Source organism: Microchirus variegatus (genome assembly GCF_963457635.1).
Source record: "Microchirus variegatus genome assembly, chromosome: 1".
NCBI lineage: Eukaryota > Metazoa > Chordata > Actinopteri > Pleuronectiformes > Soleidae > Microchirus > Microchirus variegatus.
The window spans coordinates 6,143,536-6,171,285 of record NC_139802.1 but is presented as its reverse complement, the minus strand read 5'-3'; the positions used below and the strand labels follow the sequence as shown (position 1 = coordinate 6,171,285).

At 39.3% G+C, this 27,750-nt stretch overlaps 3 protein-coding genes across 3 annotated transcripts; 2 read left to right on the top strand and 1 right to left on the bottom strand.

Moving 5' to 3' along the window:
• Positions 1-2,477: 2,477 nt before the first annotated feature.
• On the bottom strand, positions 2,478-7,852 carry trip13 (thyroid hormone receptor interactor 13; the record flags this gene model as incomplete). The annotated part of the gene is made up of 13 exons (XM_083896572.1): positions 2,478-2,573; positions 2,654-2,723; positions 2,835-2,947; positions 4,066-4,219; positions 4,374-4,480; positions 4,677-4,763; positions 4,851-4,914; positions 5,005-5,077; positions 5,162-5,252; positions 5,344-5,399; positions 5,545-5,671; positions 6,274-6,433; positions 7,785-7,852. 13 exons carry the CDS (start codon positions 7,850-7,852, stop codon positions 2,478-2,480), a joined length of 1,266 nt encoding a protein of 421 aa, XP_083752698.1.
• Positions 7,853-8,259: 407 nt separating this feature from the next.
• On the top strand, positions 8,260-13,038 carry brd9 (bromodomain containing 9; the record flags this gene model as incomplete). The annotated part of the gene is made up of 17 exons (XM_083893157.1): positions 8,260-8,311; positions 8,742-8,962; positions 9,043-9,183; positions 9,266-9,395; positions 9,500-9,557; positions 9,938-10,082; positions 10,162-10,272; positions 10,403-10,587; positions 10,790-10,922; positions 11,134-11,209; positions 11,329-11,424; positions 11,508-11,640; positions 11,729-11,840; positions 11,938-11,994; positions 12,087-12,192; positions 12,651-12,821; positions 12,938-13,038. The coding sequence occupies exons 1-17, from the start codon at positions 8,263-8,265 to the stop codon at positions 13,036-13,038; spliced, it is 2,025 nt and encodes a 674-aa protein (XP_083749283.1). The 5' UTR covers positions 8,260-8,262.
• A 3,515-nt stretch (positions 13,039-16,553) lies between these two features.
• On the top strand, positions 16,554-20,784 carry zdhhc11 (zDHHC palmitoyltransferase 11; the record flags this gene model as incomplete). Its single annotated transcript, XM_083896561.1, has 10 exons — positions 16,554-16,769; positions 17,800-17,978; positions 18,074-18,175; positions 18,276-18,400; positions 18,495-18,650; positions 18,727-18,857; positions 18,947-18,996; positions 19,085-19,139; positions 19,213-19,291; positions 20,642-20,784. 10 exons carry the CDS (start codon positions 16,554-16,556, stop codon positions 20,782-20,784), a joined length of 1,236 nt encoding a protein of 411 aa, XP_083752687.1.
• Positions 20,785-27,750: the final 6,966 nt, after the last annotated feature.

The window sequence follows — 27,750 nt, the reverse complement described above, 5'->3', positions numbered from 1 at the left end:
AAAACCCTGTAACAATAAGGCTTTTGACTTTTCTTTCCTTCGCTGCCTTGATTGCCTTTTAACAGCTGCCTGGTTTTGGAGCAACTACAGTCGAAAGACGAAAATGGCCTCCAGACAGAGCAATTATGGTTTTATTTACAATGCCCATTCCTGCGACTTTTCCTTTCCTCCATCTGCCTTTTATTCTCTCCCCACTTTGTTGATCCCTCGTCAGATTAGAGGAGAGCTTCCTCATGTGATTCATCGCACAGAGCGTCTTTGACGAATGATAATTGCGGGTGCTAAACAATTAGGTATACAAGATACTCTAGCATTAAAACGGATCATTCAAACGCAACAATTTAGTTTCTTCAGTTAAATAAGGGCTTTCTGTGTAAGGGGATATCCATGTTGGGCTTTCTGTGAAACCCAGTACTTAAGAAAATGTGATGAGTCTGAATCTTTGGTTTGATCTTAATGACAAACCTTTTGCCCGTAAAGTAAGTCGATCAACATTTCAGGTCAAAAATGTGCTGACTAAAACGGCCAACAGGAGGATCATTTCAAAGCAGACAGTGATGTCGAGTATTATTTATTAAATGCTAAATATGCAAAACAAAACTCCTGTGTTTGCTTTCCTTTCACATTCGAGAGCAGTCTACAGAATCCACCTTTGAAGTGGTGAAGTGAAAAAGCTGTTGCCCAACAACAAACAAAGGGCATATTGTCTGAACGCAGCAGCTGACATGCAAAGCAGCGGAGCATTCACAGAATGCAAAACATGTTCGTATGAACAATGGAGCCACTGATGAGTGCATGTAAACGCTGCATATGACAGATACATCTCCAGTGAAGCCCCGTGAAGGAGCTCGTCTCATGGAGGCAAAATAGCTCTATCTGCTGCATGAGGAACATTTGCTTTGGTTTTATTCAGCAGAATTTAGAAAAACATCATCATCCCGTTACGTGACGCAAACCGTATTTCTTAGTATGTATCATCTGCACTGTGATGATTGTGTGTCTGATTAAAGTCACCACATAAAACTCAAGTCTTTCCTCGTCTATAACTGTGTAACGGCATTTGTGCGCCACCAAGTGGTGGCCCAGGGCTGCCTGAAACAAATTTTAATGCCCTAAATGCCTTGAATATCGCTCCCAATGCCATATATGCATTATTTGGTTTCACCTCGGAAACTCACTTCCTTAAAGGTAAAGTAATGTAGTTATAGCTTTCACTTCTCTGACTGCAAGACGTCTCATTCTTCTCTCCTGGAAGTTGCAAACACCTCCCAATTTTCCAAGATGGATTAGAGACTATAGAGCTGAAACAATTAATCGATTACTAAATTAATGGTCAACTATTTTGATTTTTAAAAACTGAATCATTTTGGTTTGTGGACAAAACGGGACGTTTGAGAACATCTTCATTTTCAGGTTTGACAAACACATTTTCTGGACCTAATTATTAATCCGATTGCGAAAATGATCGTTAGATGCAGCTCCATTAGAGACACAATGTACTTTTTGAAACTTGAGGAAATCAGAGACACCCATAAAGGCTCCCTTCAAAACTTTTAAAAATTAGTGTTATAGTAGTTGTATTATAATAGTAATTATTATTATTGTGTTCATTTGCATCAGTATTATTATTTCTTATTGATTCCATTATCATTATTATTTATTGACTTAATTTGATCTAATTTTGTCTTGTTTTCTTCTCTTTTTCCTTGTACATATTCTTATCTATTTCCCCCTGATGGTGTATTGTGTTACACTGTACTCCTGTAATTCTGGGTCACTCTTGTGAATGACTTAGATCTGAGAGGTCGAGTGGGTAAATAAAAAAATGTTGATTAAAAAGTGGTGGCCAAGGGCTCTGGTGTTAAAAATCACAATTCTAAACAGTAATGTTTATTACAGTGTTTTATATAAAATAAAAAAAAAGCAAAGAGTGCAAAGATGATGTAGAACTGAACAAGAGAAATGTCACCTTTTAAAACCAGAAGAGAAGACAAAATAAGCCAAGGTAATGGTACAGCCAGCAGCTTGTCCATCAAAAATAAGAGGCATCATTTCTTTACTTCTGCTGCTTCGCCTTCCACTGAGGCCTCAGGCACATCGTGGAACTGCTTCTTATTTCTGTCGGACAAGCTGCTATTGCCAAAAAACAAATGCACAGACTGAGCTTGTGTGTGCGTCTGTGCCATTATGAAAGGAATTATTAAAGTTAAAGCTGCATGTTATATTAAAACTTTAAACATGGTGGAGATGAAAGGAGTAAACAATAACACAAATGGAGCACTGGATGGGCATTCCATCTTACACCAAATTAACATTTGTTAAACAATGTTTCTTGTAAATGTACAGTATTTAACATAGTGCTGTCAAAAAGCACAGATTAAAAAACAAAAGAAGTAAGGGTTATGGTTTCTTTGAACTGCAAACAGGAAATAGGACTGAGATCTCATGAACAATCACATGTCAGCATTGTAATCAGATCAGAACCCATTGACCAGATTAGATTTTTCCTCCCTTTGTTTTTCCACTGCTCGGTCCATAGCCTCAAGAAACCTCTCAAGGGTCACTGTCGGCGACTGCAGGCAAACAAACCACATTAAAAAACACTGCAATTTTTTTTTTACCCATGCTCTGTAGAACAAATCCATTTACTTACCCTCACAAACAGTGCATGGGCGAGAAAAGGCAACTTCCTCAGTGTTCTTCCACTTAAACCTTTGCTTTTTCTGGAAATGAAAAGAAAAACAAAACAGTTGCCTCTGGCTGTTTCAGTTCTGACATTTGATGTTTGCAAACACAGCGCCAGCGACTTGGGAATTATTGCACACTGCACTCACACAGCAATGTTCCTCAACTTCAGACTGTGTTCAGACACCTCGCTCTCAGCAAAGCCCATCGTCTCCAGCTCAAACATGGTAAACAGCTGCTGCCGGGGGTAGATGATCTGGCACTGCACGCAATCACATCACACAATTAAGATAAATCAGTGCACAATGGTTATCTCAAGGGTTTGCTTCAGTTTTAAGTCAGTGGTAATAATGCTATTTTGTTGTTATAACAATGACCCTGAAGAGAACTCTGTGGGTGACAGTTTAGTACTTTTGTTATATTGATGATAACTTATGAGTCTTGTTTAAAAGACAGGAATGCTCAATCAAACCTCACGTACCTATTTTTCCTTTAATGTAACAACACACACGGCAAAACAAATCATTTTTAACTACTCAGTAAGCTCATCTAGTCCAAAAGTGTGTGTATGAAGACATTGGTAAGACACATCACTTCACCCAGTGTATTGTTTTTAGTGGCTCCGTTTGTCTGTCTATTTGTGCTTCCACACTTGCCACTGCCAATATGACCAACAGAGGCCACCAGAGCCTTGTTGTCCGTCTCTCAGTATTTAACGTATTGGGACAGACATCCCAGTTCCACCAGAATCACCGGGAGGGCTTTTCCCCCTGGGTCTCCACTCTTTCTATGGGCTCGTATTTTGCCCTTCACAAAGAGATCCCTCTTTTATTTCATGTCCTACGACAAAAACAATTGTCTTTTTCTAACGTTGTAACAATCTCCTTCCATGTATATAAGGCCATTTGACTGTCTCTGTGCTCTCGGACAGAAGAGTCATACAAACGTGTGTACAAGCGGACCTGCTCGGCCAGTCTTCCATTGAAAATGGCTGAGTTGGTGCGTGCCGTAGCCGACAAAGTTACAAAAATTAACAGGTGCGCTTCTCTACTGCCGCACCTTTTTAAGCTCACGCGCCCTGCGCAACACAGAATATGTCATTTTTGGTGGGTACCTGGCGTGCTACAGCGACTATAACCCAAGCTGCGGCGACTATAAACCTAGCTTAAGTCTGCCATCCCTGATTGCCTTGTTACTGTCTGTATTTCTAAAATTCAAATTGATTTACTGTATGAATAATTGCGCCTGCAGGTTGTAGATTGTTGTTCCAATGTTTGGACGTGGATGTTGACTTGTTAAGAAAACAAATGTATTTTGCATTTTAAAAAGATAAATACTTGTAAATTGTAGGGGGAAAAAAAACAGTTACTGGGTTGTCACCTTCATCAGCTCCTCGAGGCAGGAGAGGTAGATATTGTAGATGCCTTTCTCAGATGGGGGTCCAATGTACTGCTTGATGTCCGCTCTGTCCACAAACGCCAGGTCAATCTTCTCCGTCACGTTGGAAGTCGTCAAGATCACAACGTTTGAATGTCTGAAGTAAGAACCCACATGTCAACACAAAGTAAACCTGGGTAAACATGATAAAATACAATCAATTAACTACATAGTATAAAATAAATGCAAAGTTAATGTTTAGTGCTGGGGATTAGATCTGAATCTTGTAGACTTTAGCTTTGCTTTCAGACCGTTTGATCTGGTCCAGTTGGGTGAGAACAGAATTGACGACTCGAATGGCGTCAGAGGGCTCTGTTCCTGCCTGGGAGGCATTTCTCGCTGCTGTCAAACTCTCCACCTATTCACAATGAAGCAGATTATGAGAAAGCCTCAGTCACAACAGAAACATGCCCAGGCAAGCTATGATAAACGTATAACAAAGTAACAATATTATTTTCTTGTGCAAATGTGCAAATGAAGGCAAATACGACAAAACCAATAGAAATGCAATATCTGTAAAGCGATATCTGTGGCTCAGATTACAACATTTTTACCTCATCGATCAGAACAAACACGAGAGCTTCTTTGTCATCAATGAGTTCCTGGATCTTTTGAAACATCTTTGTGACCAGCTTACCACTCTGCAACAAAGACACATGGTTAGCGAGCAAAATATTATCAGTTTCATGTGTTAACCCTTAAAAAGCGGGGGTCTAGGTGTCCAGTACCTCTGAGAACCACTTTGAGAACAGGCTGTGGCTGTTTATCTCAACAAATTGGCCATAAGAATACCTGCAGGGGAGAGGAATGAATGAGAGATTTTAAAAAAGGGGGGGTACAATTACAGCTGAAGTGGTTTCACTAACATGAGAACTATCTTACCGACTTGACAGTCTGATTGTCAGCTTCTGGGCAAGAGCTTTGCACAACGATGTTTTCCCAGTACCCGGTGGTCCTGAGAACATCCAAACACAAGGCAACGAAACTGTTATTTTACACAAGCTTTATCTCTGACACAGTGGCAATCGATCTCAGTTACCATGAAGCAGCACAACTCGGTTCCAGGAAATCAGGTTGCTGTCAACATTTTTATCTGAGAAGTAAATTGTTGTTGTGACATAATCCAGGAGCTGGAAGACATATATAAGAACGTATATATTTACACACACACATGCATGAGAAAATTATGTAATCATCTCACATTATAAGTGTTTTTTTAACCTGGGTTTTGACTCCGCTGTCATACACCAGGCTCTCCCAAATCCCATGGAATTCAGCTGTTTGGAAACAGAGAACAAGTCATTATCACACACATATTATCATACAGAATAATATTCTGTGTGCCGAACTGATAACCCACTGCTTTATACTGTAAAATCATATATTTCTATATCAATAATTCACATGGAAATACATTGATACCTGTTGGTAAGAGCCAGTGATTTGCTGCTGAAAGCTCTTCGTCGTCTTCCAAACTGAGTGTGCTGGGTTGATCCTCATTCAACGTGAAGATGTGAACAGACACAGAGGAGCTTTTCAAATCAAGGGGCTGAAAGGTGAATTAAAATAAAAATTATATCAGGTATTTAATCAAAAATTAATTGCATTATTGCTTAGAGTAAACTTAAAGGGATATTGTCCCAGGTTTGAATACTCTTGTCAACATAGGAGTGGACAAATATGCATGCTTTATGCATTAATTAATGCTCAATATGTGCCATATTAGTGTATTTGTTTGTTTTCATTTATTTTCTTGTAGTAGGGAGTAGACAGTTAAAGTGATTTATGTTATGTGAGAGCATAGGGGAGTGAAGAATGAGCAATGTGTTGAGTGTGTGCTGCCACCTGCAGCCACTGACTGACAGAGAAACACTGATGTGTGCTGCTGCAATGCACTCAATCAGTGACAGGGCTGAGGGAGAGGATCCCTCACAATTTACCTGACAAAATCATGTCTCATGTTGAAATGTAATTTAAAGTCTAAAGCGTAGGTTTGGCTGGAGCACCTCTCTCCTCCTCCTCCTCCTCTCTCATAAAGACTACAGTGAAGATAGTTATAGGACCATGCTGTATTTACACATGCATATTTATTGTGTTCATTTTGACAGCCCAATTAAATATACTTTTAAAAGAGAAAACAAAATGACAGACCTGTGTTACTATTTCCTCGATATCAACTATGGCCACGGACTCCACATTTTTCCTCAGAAAGTCTTCGTCAAACTCCGTCCATCTGTAGTTTCCAAAAACCATGCTGTGACGATTCAGTAGAGCCAGAACGTGCATCCTCACCTCTGACAGTTTAGCGGTGCTGAAACATGAACAAGTACAGAAAAAGACAAAATGCAAGAAAGTATAGTTAGAATTGTTTCCATCATTTTTTCCCCCAACTTCTAATAGCCAATACAATGCTAATACTGTATGAATCTTACAGAACATGTTGTCAGTTTCTCTCACATCTGACATACGGATGATATGGTTGATGGATGATTTACAATTTCACCAGCCACTCGGAAACTATGACTAGTTAATTAATTAATAATTTTGTATTTTGAGACCAAGTTCATTGGTAATGGTTTTGATAAGTCAGCATACCTTTTAGTCATTCAACAATTGTTTTACATGGGGGGCTCCTTGTTTAACGATAAGAATCAATGACAGCCCAATTCACATTATATATCATGACAAGAGCAAATTTGTGCACAATAAAGCATTTCTGGGTATTTTACTTGTGTGACTTTTCCAGTATTCTGTGATCCTTTAAGAGTGTCAATGTTAAAATTGGTCTAGAAGGTGAATTTGATAATGTTCACACAGATGCAGCATTTTTGAAGACCTCAAATGCTATTTCATGAAAACTGGTCCCGGAGTGGGGAAAAGCCAATCAGTCATTAATAGGGGTGCAAATATTTATATTTTAATGAATAAATGAAGGTGCTATAAAGTAAATAGTCCCTGCTAGTTTCACTGGCTAGGCCTCTCTGCTCAAATGAATGAGGGAAACTTGTGAAAAGGGTTAAGGGGTACACCGATATCGTGATGTATCGCTATATGATGGTCTTGCAATGTATTGACAATCACAGAATCGTATTGTGATATTATCAGGTACTATGTATCGCGTATCACGTGTCCCGGTACCCTGTGATTCCCACCCCTAGTTATCAACAACAATTCATAAACCAAAACGTCTAGTGTTGTTTACTAATTGTAATACTTGGTTGAAATATTCAAGTTTTTCTGCAACTTTTTGTCCATTTTAAAAATGACAAGGCAATCAGAGACGGCAGACTACACCCCATCCACGCAACAAGCCTCTGGTGGCCTCTGTTGGTCATACAGGCAAATGCAAGTGTGGAAGCACAAACAGACACACACACACACAGAGCCATTAAAAACAATAAGGCAGATACAAGCAGGCAAGGTAGAACACGCACATCAAAGGCAACAACATGAGCAGAGCAAAACAAAGACATACACAAATAGACACACGCATAGCGTGGAGACTCAGGATTTCCCAGCTGCATTTTCTACGTAAATGCACACACTCCAAACATTCTTGTTTTTATATAGTGCTTCATCCAATGACATTATCCGCATAGGATTGACAGCCTTCACGAGCGTCACAAACATGTATTCAGAGACGTGTTTGACGTGTCACCCACCTGTGTGATTTAACATGAACCTCCACATTGATGTTCCCCACCTCCGCTCCATCACCGTCTATGTCCATGACTCTGCGAACACGTTTACCGTTTTAACAGCAGCACAATCTTAAGTTCAGTCTCAACGAAAACGTTTGCATTTCGTTAGCGGGGTAGGTTGTAGCTAGCTAACACTAGTCTTATTCCACAAAAGTGAAACTTAGCCGTTCAGTGTATCCGCTGTCACAAAGAAATATAGTATGAGCAAATGTTGACATTTATTATTAAAAACTTACCGCCGCTCGTTGCTGCCAGAAAGCGGTATGTTGAATTCAGCGCGCTGATTCATTCAACCGGAAACACACCGTGTTGTTGGGACAAATCACTTCCGCCTGCTGCTAGCGCTCTGTATGCTAAGAGTTGTTAGCCAAGGCTACGTTAGCGACCAGTGTAAACATCTCTAGAATTAATACAGGACTGTGGGCAGGGACACGGAGACATGGGGAAAAAACACAAGAAACATAAACCGGAGTGGAGAAAAGTCGATGGTACTTTAATGCACCTTTTATTATCAGCTCTTTTGTTTCAGCTAGCTTTGTGGTAACTATGTTAGCCTAGCCTGTTCATTCAATGTTATGTTTAAATCTCTAATTATTTTATATTGAATGTGTTGTGAAGTTTTTTTCTGAATGTGTTGCTAAGATAGTTCACCCGTAATCATCCACTATAATAATTGTATACATCGTTAATCAACAACACGCGTAGACATGTATAGTAACCTTTAAACTGTTTGTATTATTTTCTTCATGTTCTTACTGCTATTCTTATTTATATTTGATTGCATCCTACTGCTACCGTTTGTGCAGTTCTGTCTATTTGAATGTTCCTTTGGGGACTTGATATAAGTTCATCTTATGTTACTTTACACTGTGGCTCCTGTGTCAACTATTACTTTAATCGTGTTTGTTTTGAATGCAGACTATGAAGACAAGGCTCTTGAGAAGCCCCTAAAGCTTGTGCTCAAAGTTGGAGGAAGTGAAGTGACAGAGCTCTCTGGCTCTGGCCACGACTCCAGCTACTATGATGACAGATCAGACCATGAGCGAGAACGCCACAAAGAGAAGAAGAAGAAAAAGAAGAAGAAGTCTGAGAAAGATAAAGACAAGTATGTTGATGACGACGAGAGGCGGAGGAGAAAGGTTTGTAGACATTATTGTTTTTTGTAATTGTCTTATGAATAGTCTTTTGGTTTTAAGTTAATACATCTTTTATCCCACAGGAGGAGAAGAGGAAGAAGAGAGAGCGGGAACATAATGAGTTGGAGGCAGCAGCAGCTTCAACTTCAGCCAGTGCTGGTGTGCCTGTGGAACCTTTCACATTGTCAAAAACAATTATATCAACTCAAAGTATCAACTTAGAGGTGAGTCAGTGTAATGTACGTCTGAGGATGTGAGCACTTCAATTCTTAATATGAGTTTGCATTTACCATTTATGTTTCTCAGCCAGAAGAGAAGAAAAAAAAGAAAGAAAGGTTTGAGATAGATCCTGAACTGGACGAGTTTCTCCCTGGTATGAAGGTGGACTTAGAGCAGCAAGGAGACAGACCAGTCAGATCATGCAGAACACATCAAGGTGAGACATAACATTAGATTCCTTCAGTAAGGCAAACATTACATTCAGGTTCAACAATGAGTACATATAATTGTATTCTCTATATTTATGCTTGTCCACTGCAGAGAGTGAGTCCACGCCTCGACAACAATTGCTGGAGCACTTCTTACGTCAGCTGCAGAGGTAACTGACTATAATCAATCACAATTCATAAAGAAAAGAGTCCCCTCCAACCATGTCTGACCACTCTGATGTTCTTGTTAATCTCTTCTCCTCTGAACCTGACATTAATGAACATTGGAAACTTAATTTAGGAATGTCCTAAATTAAAAATTTCCACAGAACTCCCTGTATGTCATCAGAAGTTAAAATATTTCCAATTTTACACCTCTCTCTGGTTAAATGTGACATGCAATTGCATGCAATGTAATGCATGGTTCAAATAGGGAAAAGTCCCTTATTTCCTGTTTATTTCCTAAGCGGGAGAAGATGGATGATGGATGTACAAAATCACAGCATGAAGGAAATGTACTAATTGATTACGCATCACTTGCCTTTTCAAGGAAAGACCCCCATGGATTCTTCTCATTTCCGGTAACGGATGCGATTGCTCCTGGTTATTCAATGATCATCAAACATCCTATGGACTTCAGCACAATGAAAGACAAGATTAGGAACAACGACTACAACACAGTAACAGAATTCAAAGTAAGTATATCATGGTGGATTAGGATGGCGTCATAATCATATTTTCTGCTAATATCTTTTTAAACCTTTCGGCTTTCAGGCAGACTTTAAACTGATGTGTGACAATGCAATGGTGTACAACCGACCAGAGACGGTTTACTATAAAGCTGCCAAGAAACTGCTGCACACTGGTTTCAAGATGATGAGCAAGGTAAATGTAAAGTGATGTGAACGAGAAAAAAAGCACATTTCTCACTCTATAATAAACTGTATGTAATAGTGCCCGTCAAAGTACATTAAATAAAGTGTTGCTCTTTTTCCCCCTTCTGCTCTGTGTACAGGAGCGGCTGTTGGCTCTGAAGCGCAGCATGTCTTTCATGCAAGAAATGGACTTCACTCAGCAGGCGGCCATATTGGGCGATGAGGACATCGCATCTGATGTAACTCCTCCGGAGATCATTCCCATGATAGTGGAATCGACAAAGAAGTCCAGGAAACAACCAGTCAAAGACATGAAGGAAGTCAGGTATGTCTTGTAACCAGGGTCCCCACAGGCCCTTGAATTTAAAAAAATATATATTCAAGGCCCATAAAAAAATTAAGCGGTGGGAACCCTGTGTAACATTTCACTTAAGTGTGAAATTGTGTTTGCTCTGCACCTGATACTGAGTGACACCTCCTCCTGTAAACATAATAATCTCTTCCCATTGTCACTTCTGTCATCTCAGTTATCTGTATGAACCAGAGGGAAATGCTTGCAGTTTGACTGACAGCACTGCTGAGGAGCATGTTCTGGCACTTGTAGAACACTCTGCAGATGAAGCCCGGGATCGCATCAACAGATACATGCCAAACTCAAAGGTTTTCCACCTTACTGTGTTTACATTTGATTTCATACAGTATATCATGTTTGTTTTTTTTTAAACCAGCTATGGCATTATGGTGTCAGAGAGGTTGTTAAGCTACCACACTTGGATAGGACAAGGAGTCTGTCATGTTTTAGAATTTGACTCAGCCAACTAAAATGTGTGATTTGTATTGACAATATATTCCCTCTCATCTGTTTTTCCAGATGGGCCACTTGCGTAAGGAGTCCGATGGTTCTCTTCTTTATACAGTTGTTAATCAGCTTGATCCTGAAGCTGAAGGTTTGCTTCTTTTTGATGCCTATTATTAAACATTGTTCAAAACCCAAAGTTCTGAGAAGATCCATACAATATTAGTATATTATGCAATAATTATGTGTGATTTTATCTTTTTTTTGCAGAAGAGGAGGTGCATAAAGTGGACCTGAGTTCTCTGTCAAATAAGCTCCTTCCTGGATTAACGACATTGGGTTTCAAAGACGACAGGAGACACAAAGGTATGTCACTTTAATTGTCCCATCCAGTAAGCATATTACAATGTCTATTATAATTGTCTTCACTGTTGTCTTGCTCTGTGCAGTGACCTTCCTGAGCAGTGCGTACAACACCCAAAGCCTTCAGAAGAACTCCATCTTACCAGACCTGCTGCCTGATGAGGTGGACATGCTCTATTCGGCTTATGGAGATGACACAGGGGCACAATTTGCTTTGAGGTAGGGGAGACTTATATTTAAAATCCTTTCGTAATAATAATAATTTTCACAGTTAAACACATTTTTCTTCTCTTTTTTTATAACTAAGTGTACAGGAGTTTGTCAAGGGCTGTGGTAGTGTCACCAAGCGCTGGGTTGATGGGCTGCTGGACAAGATGACTGCAGGCGATCACATTAAAGCTGTCAATCAGATCAGACAGGTAAGAAAAAAATAAGAAGCACTGAATTAGATCACACCATCTCCTTGCAAAACTGTCTTTGGCTGGTATGTTACACTAATTATCATTTACTTTACAGAAAAGAAACATGGTGCTCAAACCTGATGAAAGCAAGTCCAATATTTGTGATATACAGGTATGCTCTAGTTCATGAAATGTAATACTGCTTTTAAGTAGTTATTGTAAAATAATCTGCAGCTTGACTAACTCACACTTGTTGTTCTTCAGATGGCAGATAGCAACGCTCTGGGGGAGAGCAGCTCAGTCCTGGACTTAATGTCAATGAAGAACTATCCTGACATGTCTCTGGATATTTCCATGCTTAACTCATTGGGTGATTATCTTCGTCTTCACATCGGCTGCATTTACATGTACAGAAATGATCCAGTGGTAACGTTATTGAGCTAGTAATGGAAGAAAGCTAATAGTTGTGGCCCAAGAGCAGATAGAACACACAGCAATAATGAGAAAAATGTTTTAATCTGATTAAAACACTTCAGAGTTTACACTGCATCCTTTCCTGGTGTCTCTGTGATGCTAATGCTGCTATTGTAAAGTGAGTAACAGAACAGCTCAAAATAGTCATAGTTATTTGTCAAGTCCTCTTTATTCAGGATAAAAACCTCACTTACAGCTGGATTTTGCTTTCAAGGGTTTACCCGTTTTCAAGCAAAACAACTCGGTTGTCACGTCAGCCTAATTGTGTATTCCATAATATATAAAAATAAAAAAGTCCATTCGATTTGTTTGTATGTAAATCCTCCCTTTTATCTTCCTTCTTTCTTTAACCAGGTAAACCAGTGAAAAAGGAGCCAGGGAATGATGAGAGCCATCAGCATTTTGAAGATGCAGACAAACTCCTGCAGGAGTTTCATGAGGCACAGGTTGACAGAGTTGGCTCCAGACCCTCATCCAACCTGTCCTCCCTCTCTAATGCCTCAGAGAGGGACCAGCACCACCTAGGTAAATTAACTACACTAACACACATCTGCCCTTTCCAGTGTAATTTCCACACTCTCCCATGCAATAGTAACATCAGCATAATGAAAGAAGAACCATGTTTTTCTTTTTTTCCAAAGGGAGCCCGTCACACCTGGGTGCTGGGGACCAGTCGGAAATGGTTCACGATCCCTACGAGTTCCTGCAGTCTCCGGAGCCCGAGAGCTCTGCAAACAGCTGACAACATTACACTGTTCATTTGTTATCTGGGTGTTAACAGCACTACGTACTCGTTTGAATTGTTTGAACACTGTGGAGTCGGCTGGAGCCCGTAACCTGTTTTTAAAGACTGAAAAATGATTGTACAGACTGTTTTGTATTGTATGTGGTAAGGTTTTTTACATTAGTGCAACGTCGGAAAAATAAATGATTGCACCTGTATTTAAAAATGTGTCTTTTGTAAGCTTTATTTTACAGTGGAGTCTCTATGGAAGCTGCTGTTAATGCAGGAACTCAAGGTGTACTGCTTAGTCCAGTGTTGAGCGATGGGGAAGTAATGTAACATGAGATATATTAACTATTAAAAATGAGCGTGTGAATGCAGAAGTATTAGATGCTCATGTGAACAGAACATGGAGCAGTCTTTATTTTTTTGACTAATTTGCAGTCTTTGTTCCTATTTAGGCTTTTGACGAATAACACAAACAAGTTAAAACAACTATATTCCAGCAGTTGTAAAACAAGCGGAACCTCTAACAATCAAATTGACAAACATTGACAAGATTATCACAACCATACATTGATGACTTTATTATTATTATAATAATAATAATAATAATAATAAACACTACCATAAAGAACAGTAACAATGTGGAAAAAGGATAAACATCAGTATATAAATGAAGATCTCAGCGTTCACACATTTTAAAGTGTGTATATGTTTCCAGTGTGAGAACCACAGTGTGTGTTTGCTTGGTGTGTAGTCAGAGAGGAGAGCGCCAGTGCGCATGCGCGGTACGATAGTTTCCATAGCGTCCGTGCGACCTGCTGAGTGAGTTGATTCTTCAACTTCTGACTCTCGTCCTTCGTCAAAACAAACCCGAGGACAATGAGCGCTCGGAGGCGTCTTTACGGCCGCTTTTTCACCGCCGCGCGTTTTCCTCTTCACTTTATCGTTGTCACTTTTTGAAGCAGACAAAACTGTACGTGGATCACCAGAAAAGATGGAAAAACGCTCGGTGGCATTTTAACAGCAGCCGTTTAAAAACGTTAAATTGATTTTAAATAACATTTAATATCAATTTAATGTAATTGAATAATCACCTTCTGTCACTGGAAAAAGTAAGTCATTACATACTATATATCATGCTTTATTATTGTTCACTTTACTTGAATTGTTTATTTTGTTCATGGGTTAAAAATGAAATTAAATAAACATTTAATTCTGCATAAGGTCAACTAGTAGCTTTAGGTCTGTGTGTTGTAATAAACACTGACCTTATCAGGACTAGAAGTCTTCATGGAGAACAAAACCTGGTCCTAATGAAGCACTGGTTAAATTCAGGGCTAAGATTTAAATTGTGGTTAGGTTAAAGTTAGGGTTTGGCATTAACTGGGTATGGTTATAGTCATAGTTAAGGTTAGGGTTAGTTTAGGCTGTCCAAATAGTGAGGCTGCAAAAAACATTAATCTAATTTTCTTGATTATTCTAGTACTGGTTTGATCCATAAAATGTCAGCAAATGTTGACATTTTTTTCCCCCCAAACCTGGAAATGACGTTGTCAAATGTTTTGTTTTGTCCACAAACTAAAAGTATGCAGTTTTAATTATTTCCTTTTTTTTTTTATGTGGAGCGAAGGAATCAGAACATATTCACAAGAAGCTGAAAAATCAGTTTTAATGACTGACATTAATTTAGTCATGGATTTGGAGAAATCGTCAGCAGCAGTGATCTAAGAGCTGCACAAACCTGTCGGACCTTTTCTGGTGGTCATGGTAACGGCAAGGCCCCTTAAAAGTGCACTCAAAGAGAAGGTGACAGAAAAAGACGACGACGGAAGGAAACAGAATATAATCAGCGCAGATCAAACTGGTCCTTCACACCAATCTGGAAATATTGAACCCGTTTCCTTGAATGGAAATCCTTAAATTGAATTAAAGCTCAAAAGATGACAGACGTGGATACTGAGGATAATTCCTGCCACCTCTCTACCCCCCGTGGTGTTGATAGTGTGTTTGTATTGTTATCTGGTATTGACAGGCCTCACGTAGGCCACATCTCTGACCCCTGTATACGTCATCTGGTATTTGCTGAGTGTTTCCAGTCTTTTTATCGTCATCCTTCTTTTCTACCTCTCTTTTTCCAATACTTATGTGCATTATTTCAAGGCTTTTTTTCTTTGTCTCCATCCAGTTTTTGTTTTACGGTGCATTTTGGAGATTGCATGCACACGTGTATATTTGTTCAGTGCACTCACATCATAGTGAGAAGAAGAACATCGTAAAACATGATAATCAGGCACTTCTCCTGCTGCCTTTTATGTGTGTTCTATCTACCTTGTCTACCTTTGATCTGCCCTCTCAAGTCATTTCCTTTTTGGGAGAAACAAAATGCAGAAAACGTAAAAAAAAATATTTCATGTTCCTTGAAGGATGTAGCGGCAGATATCGCTCCAATGAACACATGATGCACATGATGATTTAAGAATTATGAGAAAACAGGAAAACAATAGTTGGGAAATGCTAACTCAGCATTCCCAACTAATGACACAACATGCAACTACGACGACAACATATAGGTGGAGTATTTCTAGATATTCTATGGGTTACAGCTTGGTTATTAAGTTGTTATGGTTACGTCCAAATGAATGGAAATCAACGCAGAGTCCTCACAAGTACCCGTAAAAAGCGCCCTTCTCATAAGAACTGAGCTTTAGCACAGCTCATGTTGTGATTACAAGGCTTTTTTTCTCCGCTGATCAACTGTTTTCTGTGTCACAACGACCCCGTTATTTATCAGACAGTGTTACAAGACACATTCTTTTAGATTAGGATTAGAAACCGGTATTGTCATTGTCCTCTGAAGTCATCCAACATAACATAACATAACATAACGTAACTGTCTAAAAGCATTATGTAATAAATCTAAAGCAACTGGCCATAAAATCCTCCTAATATGTCACAGAGACTCAGGAATAATGTTCATATAACAAATTGAACTCACCACCAACAACAGTACAGCCAAAAATATTTTGGGTAAAATTAGGAATAAAAAAAAATAATGAAGATGAAAACTTGGTTTTCATGAAAATCACATACATTTATTTGCTCGGGTGAAAACCACCCGGCAATGGTGTTCTAGGGTTAAGTAAAAAGTAAAATACTTTTAGTAGTACATGAATAACCTACTCATTTACAGTAACAAGGGTAAATGTAATTCATGATTTTGCTGGTGCTGTTGTTGCTCTAATGCTGTCAACCTCTATTCATATCAGTTAACTGTTGTATTAGTCGCCCGTGTTAACTACGCCTTGCTGCACCTCGTTCAGTCACTCCATTAGAGAGTGAACAGTCACTATCACAACACTGCGCTCATTTTCCTAACTCATTACCACCACACACACTCTGCTGCAGCTGTAGTACACCTGACACGTAGTCATGAGGCGGCGCTGGATGTTTGACTCTGCTGCTGCTGCTGCTTCCTGTGTGTGTGTTTGTTCACTTTGTGTTTATTGTCTCTTTACACTCTGCCTTAGATGAAGTGTTTAAGTCAAAGGCGAAGACGCACATCTCCCATGCAGAGCAGCAGCAATGAGCTGTTCCCCTCCAAATCTGCCAGGAGGAACGGATGGTCGTGGCCCCCTCACGTCCTGCAAGTAGTCGGCTGGCTGGTGATCGGCTACCTCGCCGTCGTCAGCTTGGGCATCTATATCCCTCTTCTGCCTCTGCCGTGGAACTATATCCTCTATTCTGTATCCTTGACACGCAGCTGAAACCTTGTTGAAGTGTGGCAGTGGCTCTTTTCAGACTTGAATATGGAGCTGACATCAGCCTCTGCTATGGTTTTGTTCAGGTTGTAACAAGGATGCTTTTGTGTGTGGACTGTCTGTATGGGCTCCAGTCACAACAACAACAACGTTCTGTGGTCTCTGTTAAAGACCAGAAGACGTGATCACTGGTGTTTTTGTTGCATGTTGAATGCTGCGTGATGTCAACGCCAGAGGTGGAATAAGTACTGAAATATTGTACTCGAGTAAAAGTACCAATACTTTGATGAAATATTACTCAAGTAGAAGTAAAAATAGTCATCTGAAAATGTACTCAAGTAGAAGTAAAAAGTAGTACATTTGAAATGTACTTTAAGTTAAAGTTACTTAGTTACTTTTTCGTGGGGTGTGAGGGTAGTAGAAATATGACAAGGGCTCAGAAATCCAAAACTATTTTGGAGCTCACGTGTAAGTACAATTACAAGTACAAGTAGTGCAATTCTACTATATTTTCATTTACAGTGATACTAAATCATGTTTATGCTTTGAAATCATGTTTCGGCATGTGGCGCCACCTATCGCCATCTACCAATCATTGCAGTCAGTAGTGCCGAGCAACCACGGGTTGCCAGTTACGTCTGAGCTACAATGGCGGAGAAAACCAAACCTAAAAGACCTCGGTATTTTGAATTTGAGTGTAGTAACACTTTTTGGCCACATTCTTACATATGGCGCCTTTAAATGTGAACATTTTCTTCGTTTCTTTGCTCAAACAAAGAAAACATTAGAACTGAATCATTTTGGTTTGCGGACAAAACAAGACATTCGAGAACATCGTCATTTCCGTGTTTGACAAACACCGATCGACACTTTCTGACATTTTATGGACCAAACGATGAATCGAGAAAATAATCACCAGATTAATCGATTCCGAAAAAACATCGTTAGTTGCAGTTCTACTACTTATTGTTCACATGAGTGCGATTTTTCCTTGACTCTTTTTTTTTTCGCACAGGTGACAGGCACGGCATTTATTGTGCACATTTTCACCCATTTTGCTGCAGTTACTATAGACCCAGCAGACGCTAGCGTCAGGGTCAAACAGAGCTACTCCAGCCCAGTGCCAAGTTTTGATCGGACAAAGCAGCCGCATGTCATCCAGGACCTACACTGTTATCTGTGTGATGTCAATGTGTATGTACTTCATCGTTTAGTAAATTAGAATGTTGGTTGATCATGAAAAGGCAGATTTAATAGTGTCATATTTTCTTTTCCCCCCCCTCCCGTAGAGGCCCAAAGGTAAAACACTGTATTGCTTGCAACAAATGTGTGGAAGATTTTGATCACCACTGCAAATGGCTCAACACCTGCGTGGGTGGAAGAAACTACTGGTGAGAATCACGTTTTTTGGAAGACGATTTGTGTGTTAAATATGTGTCGTGAAACGTATCGTTCTTTAACGCCGGGTTTTTCCGTGTGTCGCTCCCTCAGGTTCTTCTTCACGGCCCTGTCCTCTGCTATTGTAGGCGTCTTACTGCTTGTTCTTGTCATATTGTTCGTCTTTATTCAGCATTACCTGGACCCAAGAATTCTACGAACTGCTCCACAGTTCGATCGTGAGTTCACAGTCTCTCGGACATAGAAATAGAAATATCTGTTATTCTGTTATCTCCATATTTAAAAGTTGTGTGTGTGGGTGTTTTTTTGCAGGTATCCTGGGTAATGGGACTTGGCTGGTGTTTATACCATTAGCACCCGTAGAGACTAGTTCAGCTGCTCTCCTTATACTGGCCTTCCTCACAGTGATGCTGAGCATGGTCTGCCTGATGCTGCTCTGTCAGCTGCTGGGATTTCACCTTTACCTATGTGAGTCACACTCTTAGAACAGGACTTTTGGTCGCAATCGTCATTTATTAGTCCTCGTTTTTCTTTGTTTGTTCAGTTTACAAAGGCATCAGCACATATGATTATATAAAGGTGCAGCACCGAAAAGAAGCTAAAAAACAACTTGGAACTCAAGATGCTGAAACGGATAAACCCGACGATCCCAAAGCTCACAACAAGGACACACAAGTGAGTCTGTCCTTTGTTTGTCACTGTCAGACACCTTTTTCATTTCATTATGTCTATAAAAAAAAGCCAACTGTTTTCTTCTTTTACAGAATGAAGACAGCTCAGTTGATTGTGAACCAGCTTTATCGCAAAATTCAAAGTAAAACTCAGTAAATATGATCTTATTAATGCTTGTTTTGGAGCGAGGGATGATCAAAGCGATTCTGCTTTTTCTACAGTACCTGCAGATTAGATAACAACAACCGACTCGGCAGCTGGATTTCAGGATCTATTTGTACAGAGGTAAAGCACATCTTCTAACATTATATCGCCTTTAAAATAACGTAACATTCACTAAACGATTCATTTGTTCTAGTTGGAAAACTTCAAGAAATCAGCAGACAAGGAAACTGGCTTTCAGTACGGTACCGAACATCCCACAGAGAACACAGGAGGTGAGTGTGCGATTGACATCAGCATAGTCTAACAAACACCACTGCTGCTGCTGCTGTTCTGGCACCATGCAGCTCCAATGTTCCTAGATTAAGGGGCTGCCCACACAAAAATAGGACAAGGTGAATCTGCTAAAGTTTATTTTATTTTATTTTTTATTGCATTGGCGTTTGATCCACACGGAATCAGCGCTTTTGGGAGCTCTTTTTTATTATTATTATTATTATTATCATTATTAAAATGGTCTCAGTAGAAAGTGAGAAAATCTCACATGAGTGTTTTCATTTAGACAAATTTGCTCCTTTGGGAAAAAGTATTATGTCATAGAAAAATGACAAATAAACAGATAGTTTACATTTCATTTAGTTTCTGTGTGGATAGAGCCCAAGACTGAATAAGTAATGTTTTGTTAAAGGACAGAAATACAACACATAAGAGACTGAAGTATCGTAGACACAAAAATCTACCGTCTTGCACAGCAAAAGGAGAAAAGCTCTCACTTACTGATTGTGATATATATATATATATATACTCAACAAAATGCACGAAGAACAACTATGTGACAAAACTAAGTATACCAAAACAACAGTACAACTTTATCAATAAAGTGGCTTTAATTTGCGAGCATTAGGATCAATTTCTAAACAAAAGTCATAGAGTAATGGCAGAAAGAACACAATGGGGGTCGATGATCCACAGGCGGTTCCTGACTGTCTGCACTGAAATCCGCCCCTTGTGCAGACCAACAGTCTCTCTGGCAGTTCTGGTCGATGGGCGGAACCGATCACGGAGGTGCTGGAGCCGCATGTACCGGTCCTGAACGGGCGTGGTAACACGTGGCCGGCGGAGCATGTGCACGGCTCGCTGTCGTTCCAGTCTCTCTGAAACGAGTCCACAGGCGGCTGACAGTGGAATGATGCACATTCAGTTGTGTTGCCACAGCTGTAACGCTCAACTCAGCATGCCAATGGCACGCTCCCTCATGATTTGTGGCATATGTGACAAGTGACAAAAGTCCACATTTTGGTGTGCCCTTTTATTGACCAGACCATAAGGAGTGTCTGTGTACTGGTCACGCATATCTGCCATGCTCCATGACTCTCGTGAGTTGAAATAGTCAATCTGAGATTGTAGTCGATAGGAGGAGTGGCCAAGTGACACTGGACTACTGAGTTTGAGCAAAACAAATCATTCCATAAACAAATGCATCAAGAATCTGAGCAAATGTCACGACATTCTATTTTTGTTCACCATTTCAAGTTTGTGCGTTTATATTTTTGTTGAGTGTATATAAAGAACTCATGCAGTTTGCGAGTAACTCTTCTCTCTTTGCTGTTTCCCGTGTATAAAAGAGAACAGAAACTGGAAGCCCGATGCTGCAGAAGAGGCTCAGAGTCCCAGTGTGAGGTCTGCTGACGGCGTGCCAGAAATGCAGGATCCTCTTGGCAGCTGTGTCATTATTTCAAATGATTTATCAAGAACTGATGCATCATGAAACTGAGCCACATGGAGTCATTGTTCATTTGGATTTATGTGTGTGTGTGTGTGTGTGTGTGTGTTTTGTATGCAGCCCAAATAACTGTGGGCCTGTTATTGTATATTGTGTTTTTATGGCAGCTGAACTATTTAAAGCATTGTTTTATCTCGCTGACTTTCACAGAGAGCCGACGTCCTTCCCCACATGGTTGATTTGTTTATTTGAGAATGCTGAGCCTCAGTAGGGCAGATACGGTGCCTGTATCTTGGCATCTTACTGAAAAGCTGAAACAAGATCCCGACTGAAATCTCTCGTGTCTTTTGTTGTTTTTACAAACTGTTGTTTCCACAAAGCCATTAGTGTTTAGAGCCTGTTTTACATTTACAAATAAACAATGTAAATACACGTAATATTTGCACAATTCTTGATTCATGATCTCTTTATGGAAAGAGATGCTAAAGCTAAAAAGTTATACTTTAACTAAAGCTATATATAGTTAACGAACAGTCTTGAATATTCATGTTCTGGTCATGATGTCTGAAGGATCAGTAAAAGGTTATTCAGGGTCAGGCGTTTACAGTTACAGACATATTGAGTAAGGCAGCTGGAAAGTTGTGAAGGATGGAAGGCCTGTGATGCTGCTGTGTTTGGCAGTGCTTCATCCTGGTAAGTGAATCGGTAAATCTCCAGATACTGAATCCACAACATGCTCTACAATACTTAAGCTCCACTGCACCTGTTTGCCTTTGTGCTCTGAGAGAATGAGCGAAAAATATTAAGGGCCCTGACTGATTACTCCGGGGGGAACAGCAAAGAGAACTGATGTGCTACTGGAATTAATTCAACAATGAGGCAGCGTATTGTTTTACGTATGCTTAGTTTTCTATTTATGTATATTGAAAACATTTTTGACTGTTAAACACTGCATCGGATCACCTAAAGATGCAAAATAAGAGAGCTTCAGGAGTTCATTCTTACCGCTACTGGATAACAACAATAAAGACCACATACTGTGACGCGCACGCGCGCACGCACGCACACACGCACGCACGCACGCACACACACACACAACACAACTATTCTTCTTAAGACTCTACTTGGACTTCCATTCATCTGGACAGCCTGAACAAAGTGTTATCCCTTAACCTTAATCATAGTTAATGCCTATCCCTAAACTTAACCAAACCACAATTCAAATATTAGTCCTGAATTTAACCAGTTCCTCAGCAATGAGCCTCATTAGGACCAGGTTTTGGTCCCCTTGAGGACTCCTGGTCCTGACAAGGTCAGAAAATGAGGGAAATGTATGCCAGAAGAACTCCTAAACTGGTAACAAATAAAAGTACACGCACACACACTGGAATGATCCACTATACTTATTATGGTATCTACATCAAAAGTGTTGTTGATTATATTACTAGTAGTAGTTTATTATCACACCTATGTTTATTAAACACCTATATTATTGTTACCTGTGTCATAATATGAGGGTTATACAATAAAAATCAAGCCTCTCTCTGTTAGTCCCTTGCAGAACATTCACATTTTGTTATTATATTTATAAAGTTTTGACATTTTTTAAGTGTGTTTGCTCACATGTAGGCAGCTGCACAGTGTCGCCACTAGAGGGCTGTAGACACTGGATTGGGGTTAGGGCTAACCCAATGAGAATGGTCTCATTCTACAAGATGAAGGAGACCAGTTTTTAATCAGTTTTGGTCTGTTACAGTCATGGTGTTCGTCTCACAGACGACACTGGTTCAGTGTTTTTTTTACCATCGTTTGATTTTCTTGTATTCCAAATCACCTGTAGTGTCGTAATTAGGCATTTTGTTTCTCAAAACAATCACTTTGACAAAGGTCCAGTGGTGTTTGTGTCCTTTTAAATCATGTCAAGTGAGACAGTAAGTCAAGTGAGGTATAGAGATTGTTAGACTGGTAATAAGGATGTTTCCATCAGTGTGTCTAATACCACAATCTACTATTTAACCACACTGTGGCGCACATGAAGCAGTTTGAGCAAGAATATTGTCACGACTCAGTCATGGCTGCTCTCATCAAAGAGGATCTGTGTCACTGAGCCTTTACTTTGCTTATAAACATTATTTTCACAATGAACAGCACTCTGTGGTTACATAATGTCCATCCACATCCAGACGAGAGGCTGCCACTGGTTGTGTAACACAATAGAGTATACTGGACTGGATACATTACCTCTATCTATCTATCTATCTATCTATCTATCTATCTATCTATCTATCTATCTATCTATCTATCTATACCTATCTATCTATCTATCTATCTATCTATCTTCAAAACTACAGTTTCTGATATCTGCAATTCCGTTTTTAATATAGTCAGAATAACATCACTTTTGCCATTCATGTGTATGTTTATAATTCCAGTTTCATATATCTGCAGTCATTACGACAAGGGATGGGACGATACCAGTTTTTTGTGTGTCCGATACCGATATCTACCGATACTATAGAAATCATGTATGAACTATAAAGCTGTTAACAACACCTTTGTGCGTGAGTCATTTCAAAATACATCATGTCTTCCAACTGTGTAAGAATATATATGCTACATTTTTATCTGTCTGATATAGTGATTTTGACCAGTATCGGACCGATACCGTTACTACTGACCGATACCGATTCCCATCTGAAACTTAAAGGTGCCATATGTAAGAATGTGGCCAAAAACGGTTACTACATTCAAATTCAAAATACCGAGGTCTTTTAGGTTACGTTTTCTGATGTAACTGGCAACCCGTGGTTGCTCGGCAGCTGAGACTCTACTGACTGCAATGATTGGTAGACGGCGGTAGGTGGCGCCACATGCCAAAACATGATTTGCAGTCTGCAAAATATATTTTTTAATGCAAATATTTTGTCTGTACTGTTGTTGTTGGTGAGTTCAGTTTGTTATATGAACATTATTCCTGAGTCTCTGTGACATATAAGGAGGATTTTATGGCCAGTTGCTTTAGATTTATTACATAATGCACCTTTAAGGTCTGAAAATATAAAAACGTGCGCAATCTTTGGGGGGGGGGGGGGATTCAAAATACACTCCTGTAATACAAAGATTTGACTTTTATATGTAAAAAACACAGCATTAAATAAAATAAACAAATAGCAAACAAATACTTAAATAATAATGTAAATCAACAGAGGCACCTGGAACAAGGTAATACAAATGGTTTATAAATAACATATAAAGTGAAATAATCAATAATTATCGGGCCGATAATAATCAAAAACTGATACTGACCGATACCTATTCCCATCTGAAACTTAATTTAAGATATCTAAAAAAAGGACAATGTAGACATCTTGAATTAAAGACATATTGAACTATTATGGCAACCCTTTTAAGCAGATATCTGAAACTGCAATGACTAGTGTTTAAATCGGTCGTGAATATCCTGTCTACTGATTATATATATATAAAAAAACATTGCATAAATCTGACCACCCAAGCACCAGCAGCACATAACCAGACAGTATATTAATAAAACTGACTGATCCTTTGTATAAAACCCATCCTCATCCTTTGTTTACATCCTCCACCCGCGCCTTCTCTCCTCAAAAGCACCATAATAAGATGCTGCGAGTTCACTTCACACAGCGCTTGTTTACCACAAGTCACAGCCTATGAAAGAGCGCGCGCGCTGCTGCAGCCAATCAGCGCGCCGGTTTCTCTTCAGCATCTCGAGGTGACTGTGAGCCATCAGGCAGATCTGAGCGCAGGCACCGCGGAGTGAAGGAGGGAGAGGAGACAGAGAGAGGAGGAAGGCGGTTATGCTTCTGTGAGCCCCAACTCAGGAGGTGGAGGATTTCATCACCAGGTGATTAAAAACTGAATTTACTAGCATCGCTTTACAGCCATGTTTTTGTCCCATGTAAAGTCTGCATGTGTGCACATGATGCCCAAAATGATGTCATATCTAATGCTCGATTCCGGGCCGTTTCTTTTTTTTGTTGTTGACAGAGTTCACGTCAGTGCATGCTTTCATAACACTGATTCTGCCACTGAAGGCATGTGGCTGCACGTTCGTGCCCACACACACACACACACACACACACACTCAAACAGACATGCGTTATCGGTGCTGACAATAACAAAGTGATCACGTGGACTCTGCGTGAAGTTTATGTAACACAGTGGTTTTCATCCAAATCAACTTTTCCTTCCCTCAGCTGTTTATCTTTGACATTGCTCTGTGATGGATTTTCATCAGCGTTTGTTAGACAGAGAGAATGAACATGCATTTGGCCTGTGGGTGCAGCCTTTGTGCGTGCAGGCTGCTGCTGCTGCTACTGCTGCACGGTTACATGGACATGGTTACATAATCATGCATGAAGGAAAGTGTCCTCTTTTGTTGGCCACTGCTGCGACTTTGCATTAAAGAGCCGATGGATTCAGAATAAGCGGCTGAGAGCTGTGTGTGGATGGAGAACAACATGGTTTTTTTTTTGCTCAGTAAGTGAGAATGATGTCATCATGGAAGTGTGTTGACGGGTTAATTATAGCAAAACTGGATGTTCAGAGGCATCACCTGCAACCAGGTCCTGTTTGTCAATAGCAGCTGTCAGTCCCTGTGGTGTCCACTCATGTGTCATTGTTTTAGTCTGTGATTGGATGAATCTGGTGCTGTTTTCCAATACAGGGTTAACAATGGGATTTATTGCGATAAATTGGGATAATATAAACCAGAAGTGGGGGACTAGAATTACGTGAGTTGACTCAAGTCTGACTTAAGTTGCAAATTTGAGGAGGTGAGACCTGCTTTGACTAGCGTTGGTAAAAGAATCGGCTTTACTTGAAATGACCCGACTTATGGAATATTTACATTTTCTTAAATACTGAGGAGCTACAATCTAGGTTTTATAAAACACTGGGTGCTTTTGTGTACAAACCTGGCAACCGAGCGACACCAATAGTACTAAGTGAAATTTCATTAGACACTTGAAATCCCACAAAGGAAGCCAAGACAGGAAGTCAGCTGTTTGCTATTTTGACATATTGTTGGGTCAAAAGCCGTTTGTGTTTTTTTTAATCTGTAGTTTTATTTATTTTCATTCTCTACATATATATATTTTTTAAATATCTATATATCTATTTCTCTTTATATCTACATATACTGTATACATACATATATATACACACACATATATATACATATATACACACATATTTATATATATACATATATACACACATATATATACATATATACACACATATATATATACATACATATATACACACATATATACACACATATATATATACATATATACACACATATATATATATATATATATATATATATATATATATGTATATATGGGAAGGCGGCAGTCACACAGTTGCATTGTTTGAGTAACAGTGTTTCTGTTACTGATAAAACTCAAAATCACTGTCTTTTTTTTAGCATAATTGTGGAATATCTGGGAAATCATCTTCATCTTCTATATTCATATGACTCAACTCAGAACTTGCTTGATTCAAAGCAGGGACTCGACTCGACTCGGAACAAATTCAGACTTGAAGGTTAAGACCTGTGATTTGTATATGTGTGACTTACTCCCTTCTCGACTACAACCACAGTGATATAACCAGATATTTCCCCCCGCAAATAGTCTATTTGAAGAAAAACAACAGAAAAATAATCATGAAAGTGTTATATAAAGTCAGAAAACTACTACTCAAGAGTATTGTACGACACCCTTAGTTATTAAAGGACCAGTTTGTAAGATGTGATATTCACACATATCAACAACCCCACAGCGAGGAAGGAAATACATTTGACCTTTTTCTCTCGTGAGGCTCGACAGCGATGAGTGGAATTATGTATGTGTGAGAAAACACAGAGTTTATCCCAGGTGTCTGAGAGTCTTTGGGTTTTGTTAACCTTAGAGTTTGAATTTCACATTCAGTGTCATTTCAGGGATATTATAAAGGAGTTTCCTAAATTAATTCAGTGAGATTATCCCTACACGTCTTTAAAGGGACTCCAGTTTACTCTTTTCTATAATGCTGTGGCCCAACATGACTGCTATCATGTTTTCCTCTCAAATGTGCGGTTGCATCAGGCCTTTCTTTCTTTACACTATAGCCGTCTTATACCTCTATTTGGCTCGTTGCTGCTGCCAACAGTAACGGCTGAAGCTTTCTTGTTTTATTTCAGCACGATGCTTGCCAAGATCTTTGAGTCACAGAGCAGTTAAAGGGTTTGGGGAGGTGTGGACTGAGCTGACGATGACCTCAGACCTGAGCTGCAACATACGCATGTCATGCTGTGTCTCTCTATAGCTCTGTGTGTGTGTGTCTTTAAGGCTGGATGTCACTGAGGATTAAGAGTTTACACTTGATATTTTCATGTTGCGCAGAAGGAATTGTGGGAAAATATCTAATTGCAGTTTTTTCTGCTAAATATTGCAACTGCAATTAATTTAATTTGTGATCAAATGTGATGTTAATCAATAGGTCAGTTCAATATTCACTGTGTAGTGGTTTTAAAATATTACCGTTATTGTTTCCTCTTTATAACTTAAAGATATAAATAGTTTCTGACATATATGTGTTACATTTTTTAATTTGCATAGACGAGAGAACAATAAAAACAGAAGAATTAAATAGCCACATTTCAATTTAATGACCATTGATGTTTCTAGTGTGAGGTCAGTATACTTCCTATGGCTTACAGCAGATATTTAGCTACCTTTTTTTTTACAATTTTTATTAGGGCTGAACAATTCATTGAAATCGCAGTACGGCCTACTGCAATTTTAAAATTGTAGGAGGCGTGATATTTGTTAAAGCCAAAACGTGTCTAAATATCTTTATAGAGGAGTTATTGTCTTGACCTATACACATCATACGACAAATCTGCACAGATATCACACAGTCATCGTTTAAAATATGTTTTTTGATTGAAAATTAAATGACCATTCCCAATTCCTGTCAAAA